At 43.4% G+C, this 23,491-nt stretch overlaps 2 protein-coding genes across 2 annotated transcripts in view; one reads left to right on the top strand and one right to left on the bottom strand.

The window, feature by feature from the left end:
• Positions 1-5,121, top strand: part of ciz1a (cdkn1a interacting zinc finger protein 1a) — a 104,649-nt gene extending 99,528 nt beyond the window's left edge. The window contains exons 16-17 of the mRNA XM_051931696.1: positions 675-3,571; positions 4,461-5,121. Coding sequence (XP_051787656.1) covers positions 675-1,373 — 699 coding nt within the window. The 3' untranslated portion in view covers positions 1,374-3,571; positions 4,461-5,121. The remainder of the gene's footprint in view (positions 1-674; positions 3,572-4,460) is intronic.
• Positions 5,122-13,872: 8,751 nt separating this feature from the next.
• bbln (bublin coiled coil protein) lies at positions 13,873-23,312 on the bottom strand. The gene is made up of 2 exons (XM_028809123.2): positions 23,028-23,312; positions 13,873-14,102 (listed from the first exon to the last, which is right to left on the bottom strand). The coding sequence occupies exons 1-2, from the start codon at positions 23,095-23,097 to the stop codon at positions 13,921-13,923; spliced, it is 252 nt and encodes an 83-aa protein (XP_028664956.1). The 5' UTR covers positions 23,098-23,312; the 3' UTR covers positions 13,873-13,920.
• Between the last annotated feature and the right edge of the window lie 179 nt (positions 23,313-23,491).

Raw genomic sequence — 23,491 nt, 5'->3', positions numbered from 1 at the left:
TTTGTCCCCTGGTGGCTTAGGTACGTGCTGCTGCAAAGTTTTATTCACTTCTGTAATAAACAGAAGCAAATCCCATGGGGTGAGCCAGGCTATAATGCCATACATAAAGTTCATAAAGTTTCAGAAGATGAAAAGAGGTGACAATACGGTTTTCATGCAGGCAGAAAACTTGGTGGCAGTGGCATGGCACGATGGCAAATGGGTGACTTGTCTCTCTACAGTACACACTAACAATATATGTGAGAAAGTGCAGCAACAGACAATTGAAAAATAGGCACCAAAGCAACACGTATTGTAAGGAGTGCAATGTGGCAATGACTGAAATTGGCTGCTTTGAGCGACATCAGACTTTGCTGGGTAAAATGTATGTGATATGTATGTGAAATCATAGAGTATGCAGGCTCATACAACATGCAAGACAGTAACATTTGTCAAAAGTAAATATTTTTTGTTGATTTGATATGTTAAACAATTGCTTTGTGTTCTTTTTTAAAAAATGTTAGTTTTTGGAAAAATATTCAGCCCTGGGAGAAAAGAAACAAAAAAAAAATTAGCCCTAAAAGAGTTAAACAAAATATACTAATGTTAAAAGCTTCTGTTAACAATATTGATGGGATTTCCACTTTATGAAGTATTTACCTAAGTTTTTATTGTCTTGTTATGTCCCTACACAGAAATACAGATCTTCGAGGCAACGGGAAGAGCCTACAAATAAGGACCCGGTCACCAGGCTTGGGAAGCCACATGAATGCTACTGTGAGGAAGCCGACAGTAAACAGCAGTCAGTGCTTGCCGGTCCAGAAACTGACATTAGTCAAAACAAAGAAGTGCAAGACTGTGATGGGGTGAATTCAGACAATATAGTGTTAACTAGAGCAGAATCGAAACTCCTGGACCATACAAATGCTATCCCTAACGACTTGAACAAACAAAGTGGTGACAACAAGGCCACAACCCCAGGCAACCATGTGAAAAATCCAAAAGATGATGTTTTGGATTTACAAAATGTAGCTACTTTGTCCTCTCCCACAGAGGGAAGGACTGACGCAGAATGCTGCTCAACAGAAAAAGTGAAAGAAGATCAGAAAGAAACAGACTGTGGGGCCCAACAGTGTACTGACAGTCCAGTGGCTAAAAGGCCAATAGAGGAGAATGCAAATAAAGACTGTACTGTGGCCAAAGAGATGGCCACTGCTCAGCTGGATGCACCTGCAAGCATTGAAAGTAAGGAAGCAACCGAGTCTCTCGAACCATTGAGTGAAAACAAAGAAGCTGAAGATGAGAAAGAAACGGTGACAGCCGGGCGGTCCCGTGGTGCCGTTCACCCTGCTCAGAGGAAACGATCAGCGTGGACGGCTAGGAAAACACGCTGATGTCTGTTTCCGGAAAGAAGAGTGACAAAAAAGACTTTTGGCAAAATGTAGATAGAACCATTTTTTTTTTTTTAAACCTTTTATTCATCCCCACCCCATCCTCAAGTGGTTGATCTCTTTTCTTAGATATCAGGCTGTAGATTTGCACACAGCTCATTAAGCCACCATTTTCTCCTTTGACATCCACAGGGATGCCATGTGCATTGAACTGCCGACTATAGTGTCAATAGTTTGATCTTTTTTGAGGATTGTTTTCTCCGTGGCCAGTTTTGAAAAACTGGATTAGATTATTATAGTGGGAACTGGCACTGTGGCACATATCTCAATAGAACACTTACCTTTTATCATGTCAACTGCTGGCCAGTAGAAAAGTGATGAAGTGAACTTTGAAAAGCTCCATTTTTATTTGGGGGGGGGGGTGAGGATTAGATGATGTAAGGATTCCCCCCCCCATCCATTGTTTTTTTTTTTTTTTAAAAAAAGAAGAAAATCACACACTTGTATGCATTTAGCTCCATTGCAGGTGATTGGCGAATGCTAATATGTCATAAGGACATTAGGTGTGTGAGGAAAATGAATTCCAGCAGCCATTTGAAGGACCCCATCATTGTTGACCTGCCGCCCTTCTTAGTAGATGCTACAGTATGTGATTGTTAAGCCATTTTGTGACTTTTCCAAAACCTCTAAAGGCTTTGTTGAAGGATGCTGGTTTAAAAAGAAAAAGAAGAAAAAAAAAAGTCACGGTTACGGTTTAATGTAAAATGTATTTCTTAGTTACTAGTGCTACGAACTAGGTACAGACTAGTAACCGTATACATAGACTGTTGTCTGAATGCGTTTCAAGAATACTAGTTAGCGTGACCAGAAACATTTTTATTTAATGAATTAAATATTTTTTACCATCTCATCAAGGTACAAGTCTGATGGGGTGGAAAAATACCTTCATAGATTAGTAGGTAATTAATGGTTGCATACTTAGTATGCAATGAAGTTGACCGAGACACAGACAGTTTAGGACCTTCTGGCACAGTGCAGTTCAGATAAATGGAGGAGGCGGAGTGACTGTTAGGTTCCAGGATGCTAGACTAGTTAACTGTACATGTGACTCAGAAACGGTGTGTGTGTGTATGTGTGTAATGTGTTGCTTGAGGGTTAGCAGGAAAGCCCCCGCAACCCAAGCACACTTGATTGGTCTCGACGTCTCCTAAGCATAACTCAGCATGTTACTAAAGCAGGATATATATATGTTCTGTTTGTATAGGGTTGACCGTAAAGGCCCATGCTGAATACACTTGGTTAGTCGATACTCAGAAACGTCTGCTCATTTTGAATTTTATCAGTCAACCTAATGTGTACTTCTTACAGGTTAACCTCCTTAGCGTTATGTTTTTGCCCAGAAAAACAAGGCGAAAATGTTGAATTTTTTTTTCAATACGAAAATATGTGTGACGGAAACATTTAAATATCAACATAAAAACCGTAAGAAAGGTCTGTCGAGTGTCCTTTGCTGTACTAATGCAGATTCCGTACACGTCCTTCGCGGGAACTGTTTTGAAAAACAGTCGCCAACACACAGCCCGACATCTCAATCGGGACAGTACAAGCGTCCGTCTTTGCAACCTTTTTTTTTTTTTTTTCGCTTGCTTGTGCATGAGAAGGTAGTATGTCAGTGTCTGATCTGCACGCCCGCCTATTGTGTTATTGCAGGCTTCCACATTGACACTTTTGCTGCATTGTGAAAAGTGTATAGGGTGCTAATGTTTTTTCTACTTTACCACACACCTACTTTGCACCACTGTGAACTTTCAGGCAACCAAAGTCCACCAGGCATATCACGGAGGTTCGGTCGTACAATGCCACTCTTGTTAACATCTGATGACCACTTCACATTATTGTCACCACTTTCACTTGATTCAGCTAATGCTTCAGCTTCAGTTTGTTCTAAAACTGGCTTTACAGCTTCTCGTTTACATGCCATTGTGTTTTATTTGAACGCTGAGCCCCCATATTGATTGACTGATCTTTGACTGGCAGAACACAGAGATATTTATGATTTCTTTGCTGCGTAATGTTATTTAATCCACTAGATGGCAGCAGAATACTTCCCACGACTGTTAAAACTGTAAATCAGATCATTGCGTGTCAGCCCAAACCCTGACTTGGGTTTAACCGTAATTACATAGAATTCAGATCATTGCGTGTCAGCCCAAACCCTGACTCGGGCTCGGAATTCTATGTACAGTAATCCCTCACTTATCGCGGGAGGTAGGTTCCAAGGCCGACCGCGATAACTGAATTTCCGCGAAGTAGGGACACTATATTTATTTAATTATTTAACGTGTATTTGGACGTTTTTAAACCCTCCCTGTATTGTTTACAACCCACCGTTTACTCTATTAAAAACAGGGACAACTGCTAAGCAATATGAAATCGGTAGATAAGTTTACACTTACTGTATAGCGAAGTACACGTAGCAGCTTGTAGGCGGTCATGACGTCGTCGACCTTGTTGCAAAGATTCCTAAAGCAGATTCCATCCAGACTACTGCCTTATCACGTCCACTTGCAACTCGTTTTGCGCCCTGGTTAAAGGACACTGCGTAGATCTTATATGCTTTTCCTCCTTTTTAAATAAAAAGAATTGATGTCCTGCAGCGGTGTAGCTGTTCACTTCCTTCAACATATCCAAAACTTTTACGTTTTCTGCAATCATTTGCATCTTCTGTTGGTGCTTGGACACGGCCCCTGAAGCATTAGCCCGTTAATGATGAATGAGTGAGATGAGACTTCCTGGTTAATGCAACACTCCATCGCTGAGCCAATCAGCAGCACACAGGAACTTAACTGCGTGCTCTGATTGGGTAGCTTCTCAGCCATCCGCCAATAGCATCTCTTGTATGAAATCAACTGGGCAAACCAACTGAGGAAGCAAGTAAAAAGACCCATTGTACGCAGAAACCAGCGAAGCAGCGAAAAATCAGCGTTATATATTTAGATATGCTTACATATAAAATCCGCGAAATCGTGAATCCGCGAAAAGTGAACCGCGAAGTAGCGAGGGATTACTGTAATTATGGTTAAACCCGAGTCACATTTGAGTTAAACGCCAAGGAGGTTAATAAAGAGTCGCACTGGGACAATCCTCCAGGTGCCCTCTCCATTGCAGCCAGCAAACGGAACATTCCGGTGAGTGAGTGGCAGAACATTTTTAACAGAAAAGCTTGTCATGCATTTCTGACGTCTGAAGGCCACCTTAGGTCTGAAACTGCAGTTGGGCCTCTTAAACAAGCAAGCTGAGTTTTAGGTGTCGATTTGGCCACTAACTTCCTAATTTGGGCAGATTGAGTGCTGTATCAATTACGGTTTAGAATTTAGCTTGACAATATGGTAACATTGCCAGAGATCGCTGGAGGAGTGATGATTTTCCTGTCCTCCAGCAAACAGAACCTTTTAAAAGTATATTTTCTGAATTCCTAGTTTGTTTTTTAAAGATAGCGAGAATATACCTAATTGTATTACCTGTCAGATACTTGAAATCCTTGAAAGGAATCGGCTGACCGTTGAAGATCTACTCTGTTTGATTGTCGGTTTGCAAAACTTGAATTATCAGGTGGATTTGCTGAATTCGATTTAAAACAAAAAAGCAAACAGTACTGACTGCATTGCATAGACGAACAGCTGTTAGCGTTTCACATCATAGACTTGGATAACACAGAGTTCATTAAACAGTATGTTGTGTTTGAAATGCTTCTACCGCTGCACGTTCTTTGAAATAATCAACGTCACTTGTGTCAATCTGGAGTGGCCTGTTTCTGATGCTGTTGTGTGTTTCATGTCTAATCATTCAAACCGGTGTTCACGTTGCTTCTTTTATAAGATGACAGTTTTAAACTGTCACACTAAAAAAAAGATCACACTAAAAAAAAAAAGAAATGGGACATTGAGCAAAATTATACACCGCTCCAAAAAACGAATCAGACATTGGATCTCAATGAATGAAATAGTCAAGAGGAAAATCTTTTCCCGAGTAATCCTGTGTAATTCATTGAGAACAAAATGATGAAACAACGGTCAGTGGAAACCAAAATCAGCAACCCATTGATGGCTGATTGAACATCTCACCGAAAATCTGATTCAAAAACTGAAATCCCAGGCTGATCCAACTTGCGTGAATTTCATCTCAGAGACCCCTAATTGTGACTTGGCAGTGTGTGTGTGGCCCCCACATGCCTGTATGCACTCCTGACATCTGGGCATGCGACGGTGAATGGTGTCCTGGGAGATCTCCTCCCAGACCTGATCAGGGCATCAGTGAGCTCCTAGACAGTCTGTGGTGCTACTTGGTGACGTCAGATGCACCGACTCATGCCGTCACAGAGGTTCTCATTCAGGTCTGGGGAACATGTGGGCCAGTCAATGACATCAATTCCTTCTTCATCCAAGAACTGCCTACACACTCTGACCACATGAAGCCGGACATTGTCCTGCACCAGGAGGAACTGAGGGAGCACAGCACCAGTGTGAGGTCTGACAATGACTTGAGAATTTCATCCCAGTACCTAACTGGTGGAGTTCTGTGTGACCCTCCCAAGGATAAACTCTACCTCCACAGACGATCACTGACCAACCACCAAACCGGTCAAGCAGGGTGATGTTGCAGGCTTCATAATGTTCACCATGGCGTCTCCAGACTCTTTCACATCGGTGACATGTGCTCAGTGTGACCCTGCTGTCAACTGTGAAGAGAATGCGGTGCCAATGGCAGAGCTGCCAATTGTGTGTTTTCTGATGAATGCCAGTTGAGCTCCACGTTGAAGGGCTGTGAGCGCAGGTCTCACTAGAGGACATCGGGCCCTTATGGCACCCTCGTGCACACACACACACACACACACTGATAAGTGAATCAAATAGAGAATATATTAATCAGTAATGAGTGAGAAAAATGTTGCACAAAATTGCATATGCAAAGCCCTCTCCAGTTTCCCCAATAACGATAATTATTTACAAACATGACACTGAACGAAACAACAGGCACTACTCAGATACTTAATACTAACAGTAAGGTTCAACGCAGTAAAGAACATCAGAAGCCGATGATGATGGAGTGTGGAATGAAAATCCCTGTGAACAGCCCTCTGTAGGAATTGTAAAGTTTGGTCCTACCAGGTTCCCCGTGCAGTGTGAAAATTTGTCATGATTGGGGGGTGCCCCCCTCAAGACAAAGACATAAGGACATGGGACATCATTTGGAAAGAAACAAATCCATTGTAGTTATAACCCAATAGTGTGGTGGTGCTTGTAGACGAATACTGCAAAGAAACTCTGCTGATATTCGCATTTGCGCTCCATGAGAAACCTCAGTGCCAGGATGTGGTCAATGGTAGACTTCTTAGGCGTAAAACCAGACTGTTCCGGTTGCTGGTAGGTGAGCAGGTGATCACGGATCCTGTTGAGGACAACCCTAGTGAGGACCTTACCCAGCACCGAGAGCAGCGTTATCCCCCTGCAGTTGCCCAGACACTCAGACTCCTCACTCAGTCTCTTGAGAGCCCCGATCAGAGCCTCCATTAGCTCCGTGAAGATCACAGCATCATCAGCAAAGTCAAGATCCGTGAATCTTCCTTCACCAACAGATACCACACGACCCTGCCCAACACCCAGTCCATGCCAGCATTGAACAGAGTAGGAACAGAACACACACCTGATGGACCCCAGAATCTACTGGGAAAAACACAGAGGGTCTGCCTCCACTCTGCACAGCACTCACAAGTCCCAGTGTACAGGCCGGCCATGATATCCAGCAACCTCGAGAGGATCCTGCGAACCCTCAGGATGTCCCACAGGGCAGCTCGATCAACTGAGTCGAACGCTTTATGAAAATCGACAAAGGCTGCAACGAAACTCTGCTGATATTCATGTTTGCGCTCCATGATAACCCTCAGTGCCAGGATGTGGTCGATGGTAGACTGCTTAGGCGTAAAACCAGACTGTTCCGGTTGCTGGGGGGTGAGCAGGTGATCACGGATCCTGTTGAGGATGACCCTAGTGAGGACCTTACCCGGCACTGAGAGCAGCGTTACCCCCTGCAATTGCCCAGATACTCGGACTCCTCACTCAGTCTCTCGAGACCCCTGATCAGAGCCTCCATTGACTGCAAACATCACAGCATCATCAGCAAAGTCAAGATCCGTGAATCTCTCTTCGTCAACAGATGCCCCTCAGACCCCAGGACCTTCCCCAACACTCCATCCAGGCCAGCATTGAACAGGAGCAGAATACACACCTGATGGACCCCAGAATCAACTAGGAAAAACGCAGAGGGTCTGCCTCCACTGTGCACCACACTCGAGTACCAGAGCACAGGCCGGCCACGACGAGTGATCCAAGGTACTTCAGTTCTTTGAAGTGTTTGACGTGAATGCCTTTGAGATGAACGAGGATGACTTGTGTTCTGTTTTGTGTGTCGTGTATTGTATTGACCCCCTTTTTTTGTTTTTGACACCCACTGCATGCCCAACCTACCTGGAAAGGTGTCTGTCTTTGAACTGCCTTTCCTAAGGTTTCTTCCATTTTTTTGGGGAATTTTTCCATGTCTTCTTAGAGAGTCAAGGCTGGGGGTCTGCTGTCAAAAGGCAGGGCCTGTTAAAGCCCATTGCGGCCCTTCTTGTGTGATTTTTGGGCTCCGCAGAAATAAAGTGTATGAACGCTGACCATAGAGCCATCAGTTGTCAAGACTTTGGTCTTCTCTACATTGATCTTCATGCCATCGGACTAAGCGACACGGGGAGCACCGGTCACATACAAGATGGTGCCATCGCTGGCAAACGTGAGATCAGTGATTTAACAGTTTATGTCATTTTCGACCCATGGTTTGCCATTGAAGGCTCTCCTCATAATGGCATAGATCACGATGTGAAATGGCGCATCACCCTGACGAACCCCAGTTTGGATGGACAATTCTTCTGACAGCTCGTTTCAGATATGGGCACAGCTGGCATTGCTTGAAGGAGGCCAATGGGTGCAGTCAAAGGCAGGCTTAAAGTCGATAAACATGAACATTGTGTTCTCAGTTGCAGGCTCCACCCCACTCATGAATATTGATGAGATACCTTAGAGTAGCAAAACACATAGAAATATCCTGGTTTGTGATGTTACTTCAATAGATGGCAGCAAAATTCTGTCCCGGGGCTTAAAAATGTAAAGTGGGCTCATTACACATCACCCTGAGTGTGACTTGGGTTTTACCGTATTTACGTGGTCGCACTCGCTGTTAACACCAAGGTGATTTATTATTGCCCACATATTGGAAATGGGACATTTTCATCTGTTTTTACTATTTTCTTCTAGCCATTCCCTGATTTGTCGCACATCACTCCAGTGTTCTTGGGATCGTCGTGACTAACGGAATTTGGCCTGTGCGTTACCTCATAGACAGGAAGACATGGCTGACGCCTTAAACGTTCCTACTCACTCAGAAGAACCCAATCTTCTATTCTGTATTCATAAAACTGTTAATTCATGTCCGTCTCTCTCTCATCTGGCCTCTGGAGCTTGATCTTGGTCTCAATGGCCGAGGCAAGTCCAGATGCAGACCTCTGCGATTCAGTAAGCGCCGCTGGACAGCCAATCGGATGGCAGATTTTTGTCACCTGGTTTACCTGACTCGAGTCAGATGACCTTAATCTTCACCACATCATCGTCATGTCATTACTGATACTTAATAACAAGCGACACCAACCTCGATGGGGTGGAGCTCTGGAGGTCCGCTGTTAAGAGTCTACTGCAGCGGACAGCTTATGACGTGACACACGTAACGCGGCCCACCCGTTGAGCGATCGCAGAACAGAGGAACTGAATTTGGGCTTCATGTTCCTCTCGCAGCTGGCGCACTCTTCTGTTAGTTATGACTTTGTAGGGGATGCCAATATCTGCGGCACACACGTGCCTTGTTTTTTGATGAGAACTTCATTTTCAATCATCCATCCATCCATTTTCCAACCCGCTGAATCCGAACACAGGGTCACGGGGGTCTGCTGGAGCCAATCCCAGCCAACACAGGGCACAAGGCAGGAACCAATCCCGGGCAGGGTGCCAACCCACCGCAGCATTTTCAATTATTAAACGTCAATTTCTGGTTAGAATGTATTATTAATATTTAGATTGAAAATTAAAAGGATAAGGTTTTTTTTTTTTCACAGCCAATTTTGTTTTTATTTTCCAAGGGTGGTAATTCACTTTAGTCGAGGACACAGCAGAACATCAGCACCCCGTTCAGGTTTGGCCTCCAAAAGCTTTGCTCGCCCCTCGGGCTCCACAGCTGTTCACGTACCTCACAGGACCTTCCTGTATGCAGGGCTGGCACATCTGAGGCTCATTGTTGGTCAGAGAGTCTATAAAATCGCTTTGGTTTTAAACAGGTAGGCCACATCTGGGACGCTTTAACTATCATTTGATCAAAGTCCTTTCTCTTTAAATCCTTGTGTCACTGAACAGAATAGGAGTTGTGGCCTGCAGGGGGCGCACCAGCACCCCAAACTCGACAGAGACAGACAGAGGCACAAATCTCTGCAACACCCAAGGAAACACTTTTTTGCTCGTTTCCCACCAGCACCAAGCGCAATTCATTTCTTTCCCTTTGTGTTTTCTCTCTGTTTCTCTTCTTCTGCCTTCACTCCTCCTCCAGCAAGCTTTGTCTCTCTTCCTCCTGAAATGAGGGTAGTGGGCTTCTTTTATGCTGCACCCGGGAGTACTTCTGGTGGTCTGTTAGCGTGGTGGGGCAGAAGCCTGACAAAGTAGGGCTCCACAGTCCCTGTAGCACCCATGGAACCCACCTGGGCTGTGCTAGACTCCAACTCCCATGGAGTCGTGGAAGTGCTGCAACTCGGTGGATGGGGCGCCATGTAGTGCTCTGGGGAAGTGAATACCCTGTGCATGTGCTCTCACCCCTGGTCCTTCCTTTAAGACTTGCATCCCGGCCAGGTAAGGGCCCTAGGCCGTCTGCCATAGTGTAAAAAAAACCTTGAAATTGGTTCAGGTTCTAATGTGATGTCGTTCAGGCTGGGGTGGCATGCTGGCACTGGAAATGTTCCCAAAAAAATCAAAAATTTTAAAATGGTACCATAGCAGCATTTCGAGATTTTCGGCACGGGAAGTAAACGTTGGCTTTCCGCTTCAGTCGATTGCCCCTCACTATTGCTGCTGTGGAAAAACATCCGCCAGTTAGAGATGACGAATCGAAAAAGCGTGGAGCCGCCCATCCCTGACCCACTACTGCTTAAATGTGATGGGGTCTTTGAGAGGGGCAAATGCTTCAATGCCATTGGAACTTCACGGTTTACTGGAGGGATGCGATGCGCAGTCCAGTGCAACGACGGGGCACACTGAGGAGGTTGGAGTAAGATGGGTGGGGGGTCTTGGCCTTAACTGTTATTTGTTTTACAAAAGCTGGTATCGGAATTATATTATTGATCCAAAAGCAGGAAAATACGCAGCCAGGGAGCAGGTGTTAACTAACCCCTGTGTTGGCAATTATCAAAAATCGTGAATCTCTGAAAACTCCCCGCTGCTTACACTGCCGGTCAAAAGTTTTACAACACCTCAGTTCCCCCCCCCCAAATGTAATCAGTTGAAATGCAACGAATGACCTAAAATGGTGAAAAAGGTAAGCAGGAAACTCCCAGAGATTTAAGTGTAAAGTTTAGGTTATTAAAAACTGAAAAAAAAAAGGCATTTCAGAATATTACAAATGGGCCTTTATCAGGAAACAACTAATAGGTCACAACCTCCAGATGTTCAGCATCAATGAAACTAAATGAAGCCTTGCCAGTTGAAGCAAACAATTTGCACTGGTGTCCAAGTTCTGGTGATTACTTAAGAACACACGGAGTATCTTAAGGCAGAGTTGGAGAATACTGTGTTACTACACGCTCTGAAGTACAGTGAATGACAATGAAGCCTTGCAAACAATTTGCACAGGTGTCCCAACTTCTGTTGATTACTTAAAAACCCTCTGTGTGTCTTAAGACAGAGTTGGAACAAACTGTGTTACTACACCCTCTGAATGTAGAGAAAAGCTAAGCAAAATGACACCTTTTATTGGCTAACTAAAAAGATTACAATATGCAAGCTTCCAAGGCAACTCAGGCCCCTTCTTCAGGCGAGATGTAATCATGAAGAAGGGGCCTGAGTTGCCTCAAAAGCTTGCATATTGTAATCTTTTTAGTTACCCAGTAAAAGGTGTCATTTTGCTTGGCTTTTCTCTACATTCATAATGGCTAACACGGTACAACACCCTAGTACTACACCCTCTGAAGTACCACTTAAGACAATATTACAGGGATAATGGCATGAAAATGGCAATTAACAAATGAAATGAGAGCATTGTTACCGTTAGAAGTGTAGGCCTTTCATTACGAGAAATTGCAAAGCAAATCAAATCAAAGTGTCCGTCGTGTTGTACACAGTGCAAAGGCACTGGAAGAAACTCTGAGAGGAAGAGATCTGGCAGAACCAAAGTCACAAGCCAATCAGAAGACAGGTTTCTGAGGGTCACCAGCTGGCCTGATAGGTGGGCGCCTCCCAGCACCAGAGCTTCAAGCACAGCTTAGCAATACAGGTCGACAAAAGCAGGCGGCAGGCTTTGTGCTGCAGGTTTGGTGGGGCGAGTGACAGTAAGAAGGTCATTCTTAAAGGACAACACAGGGCCTTGAAATAGCGGCTGTGGACTACTGCAGACTGAAAAAATTAATTTAATCCATTTTGGAATAAGGCTGTAACATAACAAAATGTGGAAAAAGTGATGCGCTGTGAATACTTTCCGGATGCACTGTAGATTACTGTAATGCTATTCTATCTGGCATCCCACAAAAAATTATCCATCGCTTACAACTTCTTCAAAATTCTGCTGCCAGGATAATAACCTACTGTTGTAAATCCACTGAACATATTACACCGATTCTCTCTCAACTTCAATGACTCCCTGTTCACTACTGAGTACAATACACAATACCGCTCTTAACATTTAAAGCTCTCCACAACCTCGCTGATCTCCAACAGACTTACACTCCGCTCGCTCACTCAGATCTTGTAATTTGAGAGTATTCAGTCTGGCAATATGGTGCAGCCTTAGTTTGTGGAAGACACAACTAAATACATGAGCATAAAATGATGGTTGTCAATTTCAAACTGTGTTTCCTCGATGAGCTCCTTCATCTGAACCAATCTCACCCCGAAACAAACTGAATGATCATAGATACACTGACAGCTTGTCCTAATGTCGACTGTTGGATAACACGCTCAGCTACTTTGACCACCTTGACTGGACCCTCAGAATGAATCATCAAACCTCCTTTGTTTTTTAATGTGAGCGAGTGGTAGCTTTGATCATATGATGCCAGTACAGCATCTGTTACGAAACTAGCACGGCGCACATCACAGGACAGCTTTCTCAAAATCCCGTCTAAGAGCTACCTCCCACTGCTTCCTGGGGTGAATTTCTTTGCGAAACCTTCAGAGTTTGAGAAACAACAACAATCTACATAGTTAGTGACCAAATACGTTAGCCAAAACGTTGTTTGGAGGCTCACTTGAGCACATAAATGCATAGCTTTACTAGCTTAGGCTGGCGTAGCTAAAGTTAAGATTATAAAACGGGATTTTCTAATGGCCAAATTTAACCAACAATATTGTTCAGCCTTACCTATGAAATGTAATGCCCCGGGATCTGGTTTGGAGCGTACAGCGGTTTGCACAATCCCAAGCAGCACGTGTGAGGCATCTTTATCCATTACTTCACTCCGCAGCAGTGGCACTCGCAATATCGCGGTGACATTGACGTACGATGCTGCTGGTCATGAGGTGTCTAGTAATTCTATATGTATGCCCTCAACCCCTTATGTCGACACATCCGCCCTAAAAGAGTTAAACAGCACACATTCCATAAAAACTGAGGGTTTCTAAAACGTTTGACTGGCAGTTTATAAAGGTGGTTGTTTTCCATAAATCGTTACGCGCACCGAGTGGGACTGGAGGAGGCCGCAGCCCACCATGACCCAGTAAAAGAATAACTGAATCTTAGGAGAGGCCACAGCCTGTCATGACGCAGCAATGGCAACACTGGATTATGGGAAATAAATGACATTTTTTATTTAAAGAAACACAGAAGATGACATAAACGGAAACAAAGTAAACCAACTGCCTAGTTCAGCCTTCAATATGGCAGGTCCAGCCCTTGGTTAATGGAGGATCTTCTAGAGAGTGAAACACCACCAAGTGTCTACAGTCAGCTCAATAACAAGTGGAGTGCTCGATCTCGGGTAAAGGACAACACCCAGAAAATGAACTTTTAAATAATATTAGAGGACACACAGAGACGAGAGCATCAAGGCGAGTGAAGCCCAGATGATACACGTCATTTACATGTTTGGAAAGATCATCTACAGGTGGATGTTGCTCCTCCATTTTTTTTTTTGGTTAGGAGCCGCCAGCCACCCACCCAGCCAGCCAACCTCCTTCCTACCCTCAGAGATAATCGAACGTCTCCATTGACGCTAGTCGGCCTGCTCGACGTCTGGGCTCGCTGCCTGGTTTAGGTGATGTCTGAACTCCTGCCTGGCCTGACGGTTGGACTCGAGCAGCTCCTTCAGCTTTGCGCTCAGGCTGTCATTGCGCTCCTCCAGGTCGTCGAGGCAGGAGTTGATTTGGTCCAGCATGGAGTTGATTGCCGCAAACTCTGAGGAAGAGAATTAAAATAGAAAAAAAAATATTATAAAGATAAGCAAGAAAAGTGAAAGAAATAGCAAGACGTATGACATCTTAAAAGATTCTAACACGGGAAAAGCAATATCCACCATCTTGGACGTTTACACAACTTCTTATCATACAGCTTTGAATGTCGGTGGATTTGACTTTTTTTGACACAGAACAGAAACAGATCGCTGCAAAGTGGTCTAAAATAATTACAAATATAAAATACTTAATAACTGATCTCATAAGCATCAAGCTGCGGACCCCCAGAGCTCCACTCCACTGAAGAGTTTGTCGCTTTATATTATTACCACGTGTCTTTTAACTTCACAGACACTTTTTTTGTCTGGTACAAATCTTGTACAGTCATCCCTCACCTATCACAGGGGTTACGTTTCAGAGCCCCCCGCGATAGGTGAAAATCCTCAAAGTAGTGACCTTATATTTATTTTATTATTTATATATATATTTTAAGGCTTTATAAACCCTTCCCACACTCTTATAAACCTTACCGCCTTATTACGTCCACTTACAACTCATTTTGCGCGCTGGTTAAAGGACACTGCGGTTGTAGATCTTATATTATTTTCCTCCTTTTTAAATAAAACATATCCAAACCTTTTACCTTTTCGGCAATCGTTAACATCTTCCGTTGGCGCTTGGGCATGGCCCCTAAAGCAGTAGCAGGAGCAGATCGTTTTGGAGCCATAATGAAGGGCTTGACTATGCACAAAGATAAACACAAAAGAGCACAAAAGTTAACTCTTTACACAGTGAAACACGTTGATGCTGAATGAGCGAGACGAGACTTCCTGGTTAACGCAGTGGAATCGAATTCAGCGTACCGTCGCTGAGCCAATCAGCACACAGGAACTTAACTGCGTGCTCTGATTGGGTAGCTTCTCAGCCATCCGCCAATAGCGTCCCTTGTATGAAATCAATTGGGCAAACCAACTAAGGAAGCATGTACCAGAAGTAAAAAGACCCATTGTCCACAGAAACCTGCGTTATATATTTAGATATGCTTACATATAAAATCCATGATACAGTGAAGCTGCAAAAGTTGAAGCGCAATATAGCGAGAGATTACTGTAATCGATATTTAACCCACTTTCTATTGTCCAAATGACTTGAAATTTTGCACACTTCCGATGACAATACATGAATCAATAATCAGTTTCACTACTTGATCAATTAATCCATGTTAATTAAGAAATGAAATTTTCATATGAAGAATAGTTCAAGATTTCACCAATAGATGGCACTACTAACGGATAGAAATATTAAAGGAAGTGTTAAAATATTGATTACAAAATTATACTAAAACAAACCCAAGACTAAAAAGTTGAAAATTATATATATATATTACACTAGACAAAGAGCCCGTTTCGACAACGTAAGATGAAACGGGCACGAGTTTGTGTCACCAGTGTATGAAGAACAAATGATAAGTAACGAAGAAGTTGTTTTGTAATGATTGTAGTCCGCTTTACTCATTACTGTACAGGCTTGTACTGTTAGTTGATGAATTTTCCAGGCCTATAGTATAATATTGAATGATGAATGTTCCAGTACAATATGGAATAGTAATAAGTATAAGCACCACAAACCTGATATACGTGTATTGAATGAATGTGTAATTGAATCAGAATGCGTAATTAGGCCTGGCGCTGTAGTCGAAATCGCCTTTCAGGCCTCTAGAGCTTTAATCGAAGTCGCCTTTCTCTTTGAATTTTTGCGGCCGTAAATCTGCCGCGATGTTGGGGTTGGATGTCGGTCTCGTAAGGTTTTTCGGGCAGCTGCGCAGAAGGCGACTGCGCATTCGGCTTCGGACGGACGTGAGTGAGTGAGTGAGGAGGCAGGCGAATTATGTATTAAGATTATATTATATATACACACACACAGTATATAAAAAAATACTTTTTAAAACCCATGCTTATATTAAGTTAAAAGCGTACTAAAAAGTACAAAATAAGTCTGTCATACATCACTTGAAAAAAAAAAAAAGCGTGGGCCCTTTTGCTAAGATTTTATTGATGGATGAAAAGCACCCACACTTATTTTACGAGTGATGTATGACAGACTTATTTTGCACTTTTTAGTATGCTTTTAACTTAATATAAGCATGGTTTTTAAAATTTTTTTTTTTTTATATATAAACAAAGTTTATATATATTATATATATATATTATATAAAATTATACTTTGGTTAAGAGTAGCACTGGGGGAGCGAAACCAGGTGACAAAAAACCTGCCATCCAATTGGCTGTCCACTGGAGCTTCCGACTCGTGGAGCTGTGGAGGTGTGCAGTTGGACCCATCTCATTCACCCCATTCAAGGCAGGATTAGTACTATAGAGTGCCGCCACACCAGCCTTGAGTCGGCATGCACAGGTCTCTCTCTATCAATCATCATTCTCCATTCTTCTTCTTCGTCAAACTGCTCTGCTCTGTCAGGTGTCATGGGGCTCATGAGTGAAGTCCAGCCACAAATTCTGCATTGGACTGAGATCTGGACTCGGATTTGGCCACTTCAGGACATTTACACTGCTGTGCTGAAGCCATTCCTGAGTAGTTCTGGTTTGATGCTTCTGCTCATTGTCTTCTTCCAAGTTTGCAGGCTTCTTGCAGCTTTTTCTCCAGAATTTCCTCACAATTTTGCTGCACTGATTTTATCCTCAGAAGCCTTCGGCCTGCCACAGAGAATCATTCCTACCAGCACCATGCTTCATGGTGGGGATGGTGTGTTTTTAATAACACGCAGTGTAAGCTTCATTTTGGTCTTATCAGATAGCTGAATCTTCTTCGAGGGGACTTAAGAATCTGCCATGTATCTTCTGGTGAACTCTACCCAAGCTATGATGTGTGCCTAGATAAAGTGGCAGACAGCCATGAAAGGCACTATAGACAACACTTCAGCGATAGAGAAACACATTAGAGAGAGAAATAAAGGCACTATACAACATCAGAGAGGTGATATCTACATAAATGGCACTTTGTACTAGAAAGACTCATGATTAGGTGTGGCTGTTGGCCAAGGAAAAAGAAACCATGAAAATTTCTGAATCTGAAAGAGAAAGTTGGTTAACATTACCCAATAGCAGACATACAGTGGTGTGAAAAACTATTTGCCCCCTTCCTGATTTCTTATTCTTTTGCATGTTTGTCACACAAAATGTTTCTGATCATCAAACACATTTAACCATTAGTCAAATATAACACAAGTAAACACAAAATGCAGTTTGTAAATGGTGGTTTTTATTATTTAGGGAGAAAAAAAAAAATCCAAACCTACATGGCCCTGTGTGAAAAAGTAATTGCCCCCTGAACCTAATAACTGGTTGGGCCACCCTTAGCAGCAATAACTGCAATCAAGCGTTTGCGATAACTTGCAATGAGTCTTTTACAGCGCTCTGGAGGAATTTTGGCCCACTCATCTTTGTAAAATTGTTGTAATTCAGCTTTATTTGAGGGTTTTCTAGCATGAACCGCCTTTTTAAGGTCATGCCATAGCATCTCAATTGGATTCAGGTCAGGACTTTGACTAGGCCACTCCAAAGTCTTCATTTTGTTTTTCTTCAGCCATTCAGAGGTGGATTTGCTGGTGTGTTTTGGGTCATTGTCCTGTTGCAGCACCCAAGATCGCTTCAGCTTGAGTTGACGAACAGATGGCCGGACATTCTCCTTCAGGATTTTTTGGTAGACAGTAGAATTCATGGTTCCATCTATCACAGCAAGCCTTCCAGGTCCTGAAGCAGCAAAACAACCCCAGACCATCACACTACCACCACCATATTTTACTGTTGGTATGATGTTCTTTTTCTGAAATGCTGTGTTCTTTTTACGCCAGATGTAACGGGACATTTGCCTTCCAAAAAGTTCAACTTTTGACTCATCAGTCCACAAGGTATTTTCCCAAAAGACTTGGCAATCATTGAGATGTTTCTTAGCAAAATTGAGACGAGCCCTAATGTTCTTTTTGCTTAACAGTGGTTTACGTCTTGGAAATCTGCCATGCAGGCCGTTTTTGCCCAGTCTCTTTCTTATGGTGGAGTCGTGAACACTGACCTTAATTGAGGCAAGTGAGGCCTGCAGTTCTTTAGACGTTGTCCTGGGGTCTTTTGTTACCTCTCGGATGAGTCGTCTCTGCGCTCTTGGGGTAATTTTGGTCGGCCGGCCACTCCTGGGAAGGTTCACCACTGTTCCATGTTTTTGCCATTTGTGGATAATGGCTCTCACTGTGGTTCGCTGGAGTCCCAAAGCTTTAGAAATGGCTTTATAACCTTTACCAGACTGATAGATCTCAATTACTTCTGTTCTCATTTGTTCCTGAATTTCTTTGGATCTTGGCATGATGTCTAGCTTTTGAGGTGCTTTTGGTCTACTTCTCTGTGTCAGGCAGGTCCTATTTAAGTGATTTCTTGATTGAAACAGGTGTGGCAGTAATCAGGCCTGGGGGTGGCTACGGAAATTGAACTCAGGTGTGATACACCACAGTTAGGTTATTTTTTAACAAGGGGGCAATTACTTTTTCACACAGGGCCATGTAGGTTTGGATTTTTTTTCTCCCTAAATAATAAAAACCACCATTTACAAACTGCATTTTGTGTTTACTTGTGTTATATTTGACTAATGGTTAAATGTGTTTGATGATCAGAAACATTTTGTGTGACAAACATGCAAAAGAATAAGAAATCAGGAAGGGGGCAAATAGTTTTTCACACCACTGTAAGTGGTTATTAATTATGAAAGTGACTGAAAGGGAAATCTGCAGCCTCAGAGTGTGACACCCTGACAGACAGATAAAAAGCATTATATGATAGATATATAGTGCCTTTCATATCTACCTAACAGATAGATAGTTAATAGTATAGTTGGCAGGATTAGATAGAGCATTACACTGTATAACATAGATATGAAAGGTATTATGGTATGCCTTTGGATTGCATACATTGGATGGTACAATGTGTTCAATTATTAGAATGATGGATGTCAACGGTACTATATAACATTCGACAGATAATAAGAAAGGTACTATGTAACACGGGCAGCACGGTGGCGCCGTGGTAGCGCTGCTGCCTCACAGTAAGGAGACCCGGGTTTGCTTCCCAGGTCCTCCCTGCGTGGAGTTTGCATGTTCTCCCTGTGTCTGCATGGGTTTCCTCTGGGTGCTCGGGTTTTCCTCCCACAGTCCAAAGACATGCAGGTTAGGTGTATTGGCGATCCTAAATTGTTCCTAGTGTGTGGGTGTGTGCCCTACAGTGGGCTGGCGCCCTGCCCAGGGATTGTTCCTGCCTTGCACCCTGTGTTGGCTGGGATTGGCTCCAGCAGACCCCTGTGACCCTGTGTTAGGATATAGCAGGTTGAATGATGACTGACTGACTATGTGTAACACTGGAGAAATGGCCTATGCTGTATAAGTACTATGTACTAGACAAGACATGAAAGCCACTATATAATACTAGCCAACCCGCGGCGTAGCATACGCAGCATAATTATGTATTGATGGGTGAACACTTCCTGAAAGACACAGTTGTCCAAATGGGGTGGGTTTGAGGATACGACTGTAGGTGAATGAAAAGATGGAACTCTGGAGAGGGCAACATACAATTGTCCGTGACTGACAACTGGAGGACCGCCGTCACACGCTCATTCAGTGATTCACATCCGCGACAAACAAACTGTTTTACACGCTGCATAGAGCAATTCACATCCGCGACAAACATGATTTTTCTTGGATGGTCCTGTTGCATCTACCCTCGCACTCGAAGCATACACACTGTCTGGTCATGTGCCCGCTCGCAAGAGCAACTCACAGAGACCCACCCACCAACTGTAAAACCATGGGATACCCCTCGCAAACTGTTTTACACGTCACATACAGCGATTCACATCCGCGACAAGCATGCCTCTTCTTAGATGGTCCTGCCGCGTCCACCCTCATTCTCGAAGCATACACACCGCCTGGTCATGTGCCCGCACGCAAGAGCGACTCACGGAGACCCGCCCACCAACTCTAAGATCATGCAGTGTAAAACAGTTTGCGATGGTGGACGCGGTCGTGCCTCGTAACCGAAAAGAATAATGAAAAGTCAACGTGGCTCAGAGGTGCATGTGGAGTGTGGCAGAGACAAACGTGAATGACGCCCTGTTTTGTGAGTTGCTGAGTCTGAGTTGGTGGGCGTGGCTCTGTGAGTTGTCGTCGTATCCAATGGTCTTAGAGTTGGTGGGCGTGGCTCCGTCCTGCGTGCTCCATGGGTGTCTTGCTCGCTGGCGGCTTAGTGAATTATATATATATATAGATTAGATCAGTAATAAGAAAGGTACTATGTAACAACACTTGTCTGATAGTATAATATATATATATATATATATATATGAAATAATAATTGCATTTATATTGTGTTTTTCCAATCTACTCAAAGTGTTTCACAGGAGAAGCCAATTCAACCACCAAGTCAAGTTGGGGAGCATGCATTGGTACAGTGTGTTGCCGCACCCACCACACAACTAAACAGCTCGGGATCGTGCATGCTAAGCTTCAGATAGATTACCTGCCGTGAAGTGCAAGTGGTAGGACTACTGTATCATGTACTAGACAGACATAAAAGGCAAGATATAACATTAGATAGCTATGAAGGGCACTTTATAAGAATGGCACCATATCTCTCTCTCTATAATCTATAAAATCCAACGTCTGTCTGTATTTCTGTCTGCTTTTCATGAGAGAACTACTTAACGGATTTAGATCGGGTTTTTTTTTTTTTTGTTTTAGGGAATTTTCTTGAACATTCCGGTTGATTTCCTGTCTTCTCTCATTGCGCTAAGAATCATAGTTCACTTCCAGGAGGGATATATTCGAGCTAATCTGAGACAGAGGCTGCGGGCCGAGGGGAGATGGAAGAGTGATGTCAGGAGTGGGGAGCCGGGTGGGGTTCTCCTCACTGTCGTGTTTCACTTCTATGTGGGCGAAGCCATGGGGGGCAGCTATTAACAGATAAAAAGACATGAAAGGTACTCTACAACAGAAATGAGTGGTGCCTCTGATTATGAAAGGTACACTATAGTGGATAGAAATGAGACTGGAGCTATGGAGTGCACTAAATAAGAGACAGCTAAATGCTAAACATGAAAGACATGAGAAGATTGAACTTTACTAATCCCTTCTTCTTTTGGCTGCTCCCATTAGGGGTCGCCACAGTGGATCATCTTTTTCCATCTCTTCCTGTCCTCGTCATCTTTGCTCTGTCACACCCATCACTTGCATGTCCTCTCTCGTTACATCCATAAACCTTCTCTTAGGCCTTCATCTTTTCCTTTTTCCTGGTAGCTCTATCCTTAGTACCCTTATCTCAGTATACCCCTCATCTCTCCTCTGCACATGTCCAAACCAACGCAATCTCGCCTCTCTGACTTTGTCTCCCAACCATCCAACCTGAGCGGACCCTCTAATGTCCTCATTTCTAATCCTGTCCATCCTCGTCACACCCAATGCAAATCTTAGCATCTTTAACTCTGCCACCTCCAGCTCTGTGACGCCACCGTCAACAACCCATATAACATAGCTGGTCTCACTACCGTCGTGTAGACCTTCCCATTCACTCTTGCTGATACCCGTCTGTCACAAGTCACTCCTGACACTCTTCTCCACCCACTCCACTCTGCCTGCACTCTCTTCTTCACTTCTCTTCCACAATCCCCATTACTCTGTACTGTTGATCCCAAGTATTTAAACTCATCCACCTTCGCCATCTCTACTCCCCTCATTCTCACCATTCCACTGACCTCCCTCTCATTCACACACATGTTTTCTGTCTTGGTGGTCCTACTGACCTTCATTCCTCTCCTCTCATATCTCCACTTCTCCAGGGTCTCCTCAACCTGCTCCATACTATCACTACAGATCACAATGTCATCAGCAAACATCACAGTTCATGGGGACTCCTGTCTAATCTCGTCTGTCAACCTGTCCATCACCATTGCAAATAAGAAAGGGCTCAGAGCCGAATCCCACCTTGATCTGTTAGATTTTTAATTTATTACCCAGATATGGCTGCAAATCACCATTTTCAGAAGCCATTCCTTCAGTGTCCTAATGGCTAAATCCCTTAGATTATCTTTAAATAGTCCTGTCTAAATGCTACTTGGAAGTTAGGAAAACCTTTGGAAATTTCATTAGCACCACTGGCACCTGTTAGTCGGTTTACTTTGGTCGCAAAGTACTGGCATTCATAAACTTCAGTTCTGGGTTCAAAAACAGCCAAAGTGAAGCAGCTATCTCAAAAAATATTGCAATTTTTTTTTTGCAGACTGAATGTCATTCCATATTTTTGACTGTATAATGATTTAATAAAAACGAACATTTCTGGGGGTGTGCAGACTTTTGAATAGTAGTGTACATTTCACATAATGCTTCTCTCTTCTCCTGACCGGTTATGTCTCCCTGTGTGCCCTTGATCGTGTCACTTCATCTGCCAGTTCGAACCGCTGTCAAGCAGAAACTACCGGACAACATTTGTATAGGCCACTGAAAGCTTATTAGATATGGAAAGGAGCTACATAAATAAAACATGACGATCGGGGACGTAAGGTGTCTCAGTTTAACACAAGGTTAACGTTTCAAATCCATACGTGACCTCATCGAGTCTCTTCCTTTACTGGGCAGGATCTAACCGATCAAACCGATAGACAGATATATCGATATATACATTATTCATACCAAGGGGAAATTCACATACTCCAGCAGCAGCATACTGATACAAAAAACAATTATTAAAGAGTGATAACAATGCAGGTATAAATAAAAATACGGAAACAACTCCCATTATGTAACTGATCTATGTGTCACTTTCGATAATAAAGAAAATGTTTGAATAATTATCAAATGTGTAAGCAGTGCAACAGTCTGTACCTTCTTCGTTGAATTCGTCGTCTCCGTCCACTTCGAGCGAGACGCTGGGATCTCCATTCGGCCCAGACATACTGGTTCCAGTCCGCACCGAAATCGCCCGTCTATCGTGACAGTTTATTCGGTCAAAGAAATAAAGGTGCTCATTCAAAAAATAAAAAAGGTTGCACGCTTAAACAACTGTGCCGTTCTGCAAACTGTCCGATAATACGAGACTCTCCGTTGAATACTAGCATACCCGGTACCCTGCTCTGTCTCTGCAGCGGTCACGCAACATCAACACACAGCGAATCAGCTGATGAAGCCCTGACGCGCGAAGCTGTCTGTGTCGCGCCTGAATTAAAAACAAACTAAATATTTCTCATGGCGCTCACAAAAATAACACACTTGAACAAATTTGATGATTTACTATGTTGTATTACTTATGTATTGTGAACAAAGAGAAAATAAAGCGAAACTTTTAGACT

The sequence above is a fragment of the Erpetoichthys calabaricus genome, chromosome 9 (genome assembly GCF_900747795.2).
Source record: "Erpetoichthys calabaricus chromosome 9, fErpCal1.3, whole genome shotgun sequence".
NCBI classification, from domain to species: Eukaryota; Metazoa; Chordata; class Cladistia; order Polypteriformes; family Polypteridae; genus Erpetoichthys; species Erpetoichthys calabaricus.
This window is presented reverse-complemented; position numbering and strand designations above follow the sequence as displayed.

Coding starts and splice junctions, on each gene's coding strand:
- bbln (XM_028809123.2), bottom strand. CDS start 23,097: ATGTCTGGGCCGAATGGAGATCCCAGCGTCTCGCTCGAAGTGGACGGA. Junction 14,103..23,027: donor CGACGAATTCAACGAAGAAG/GTACAGACTGTT, acceptor TCTCTTCCTCAG/AGTTTGCGGCAATCAACTCC.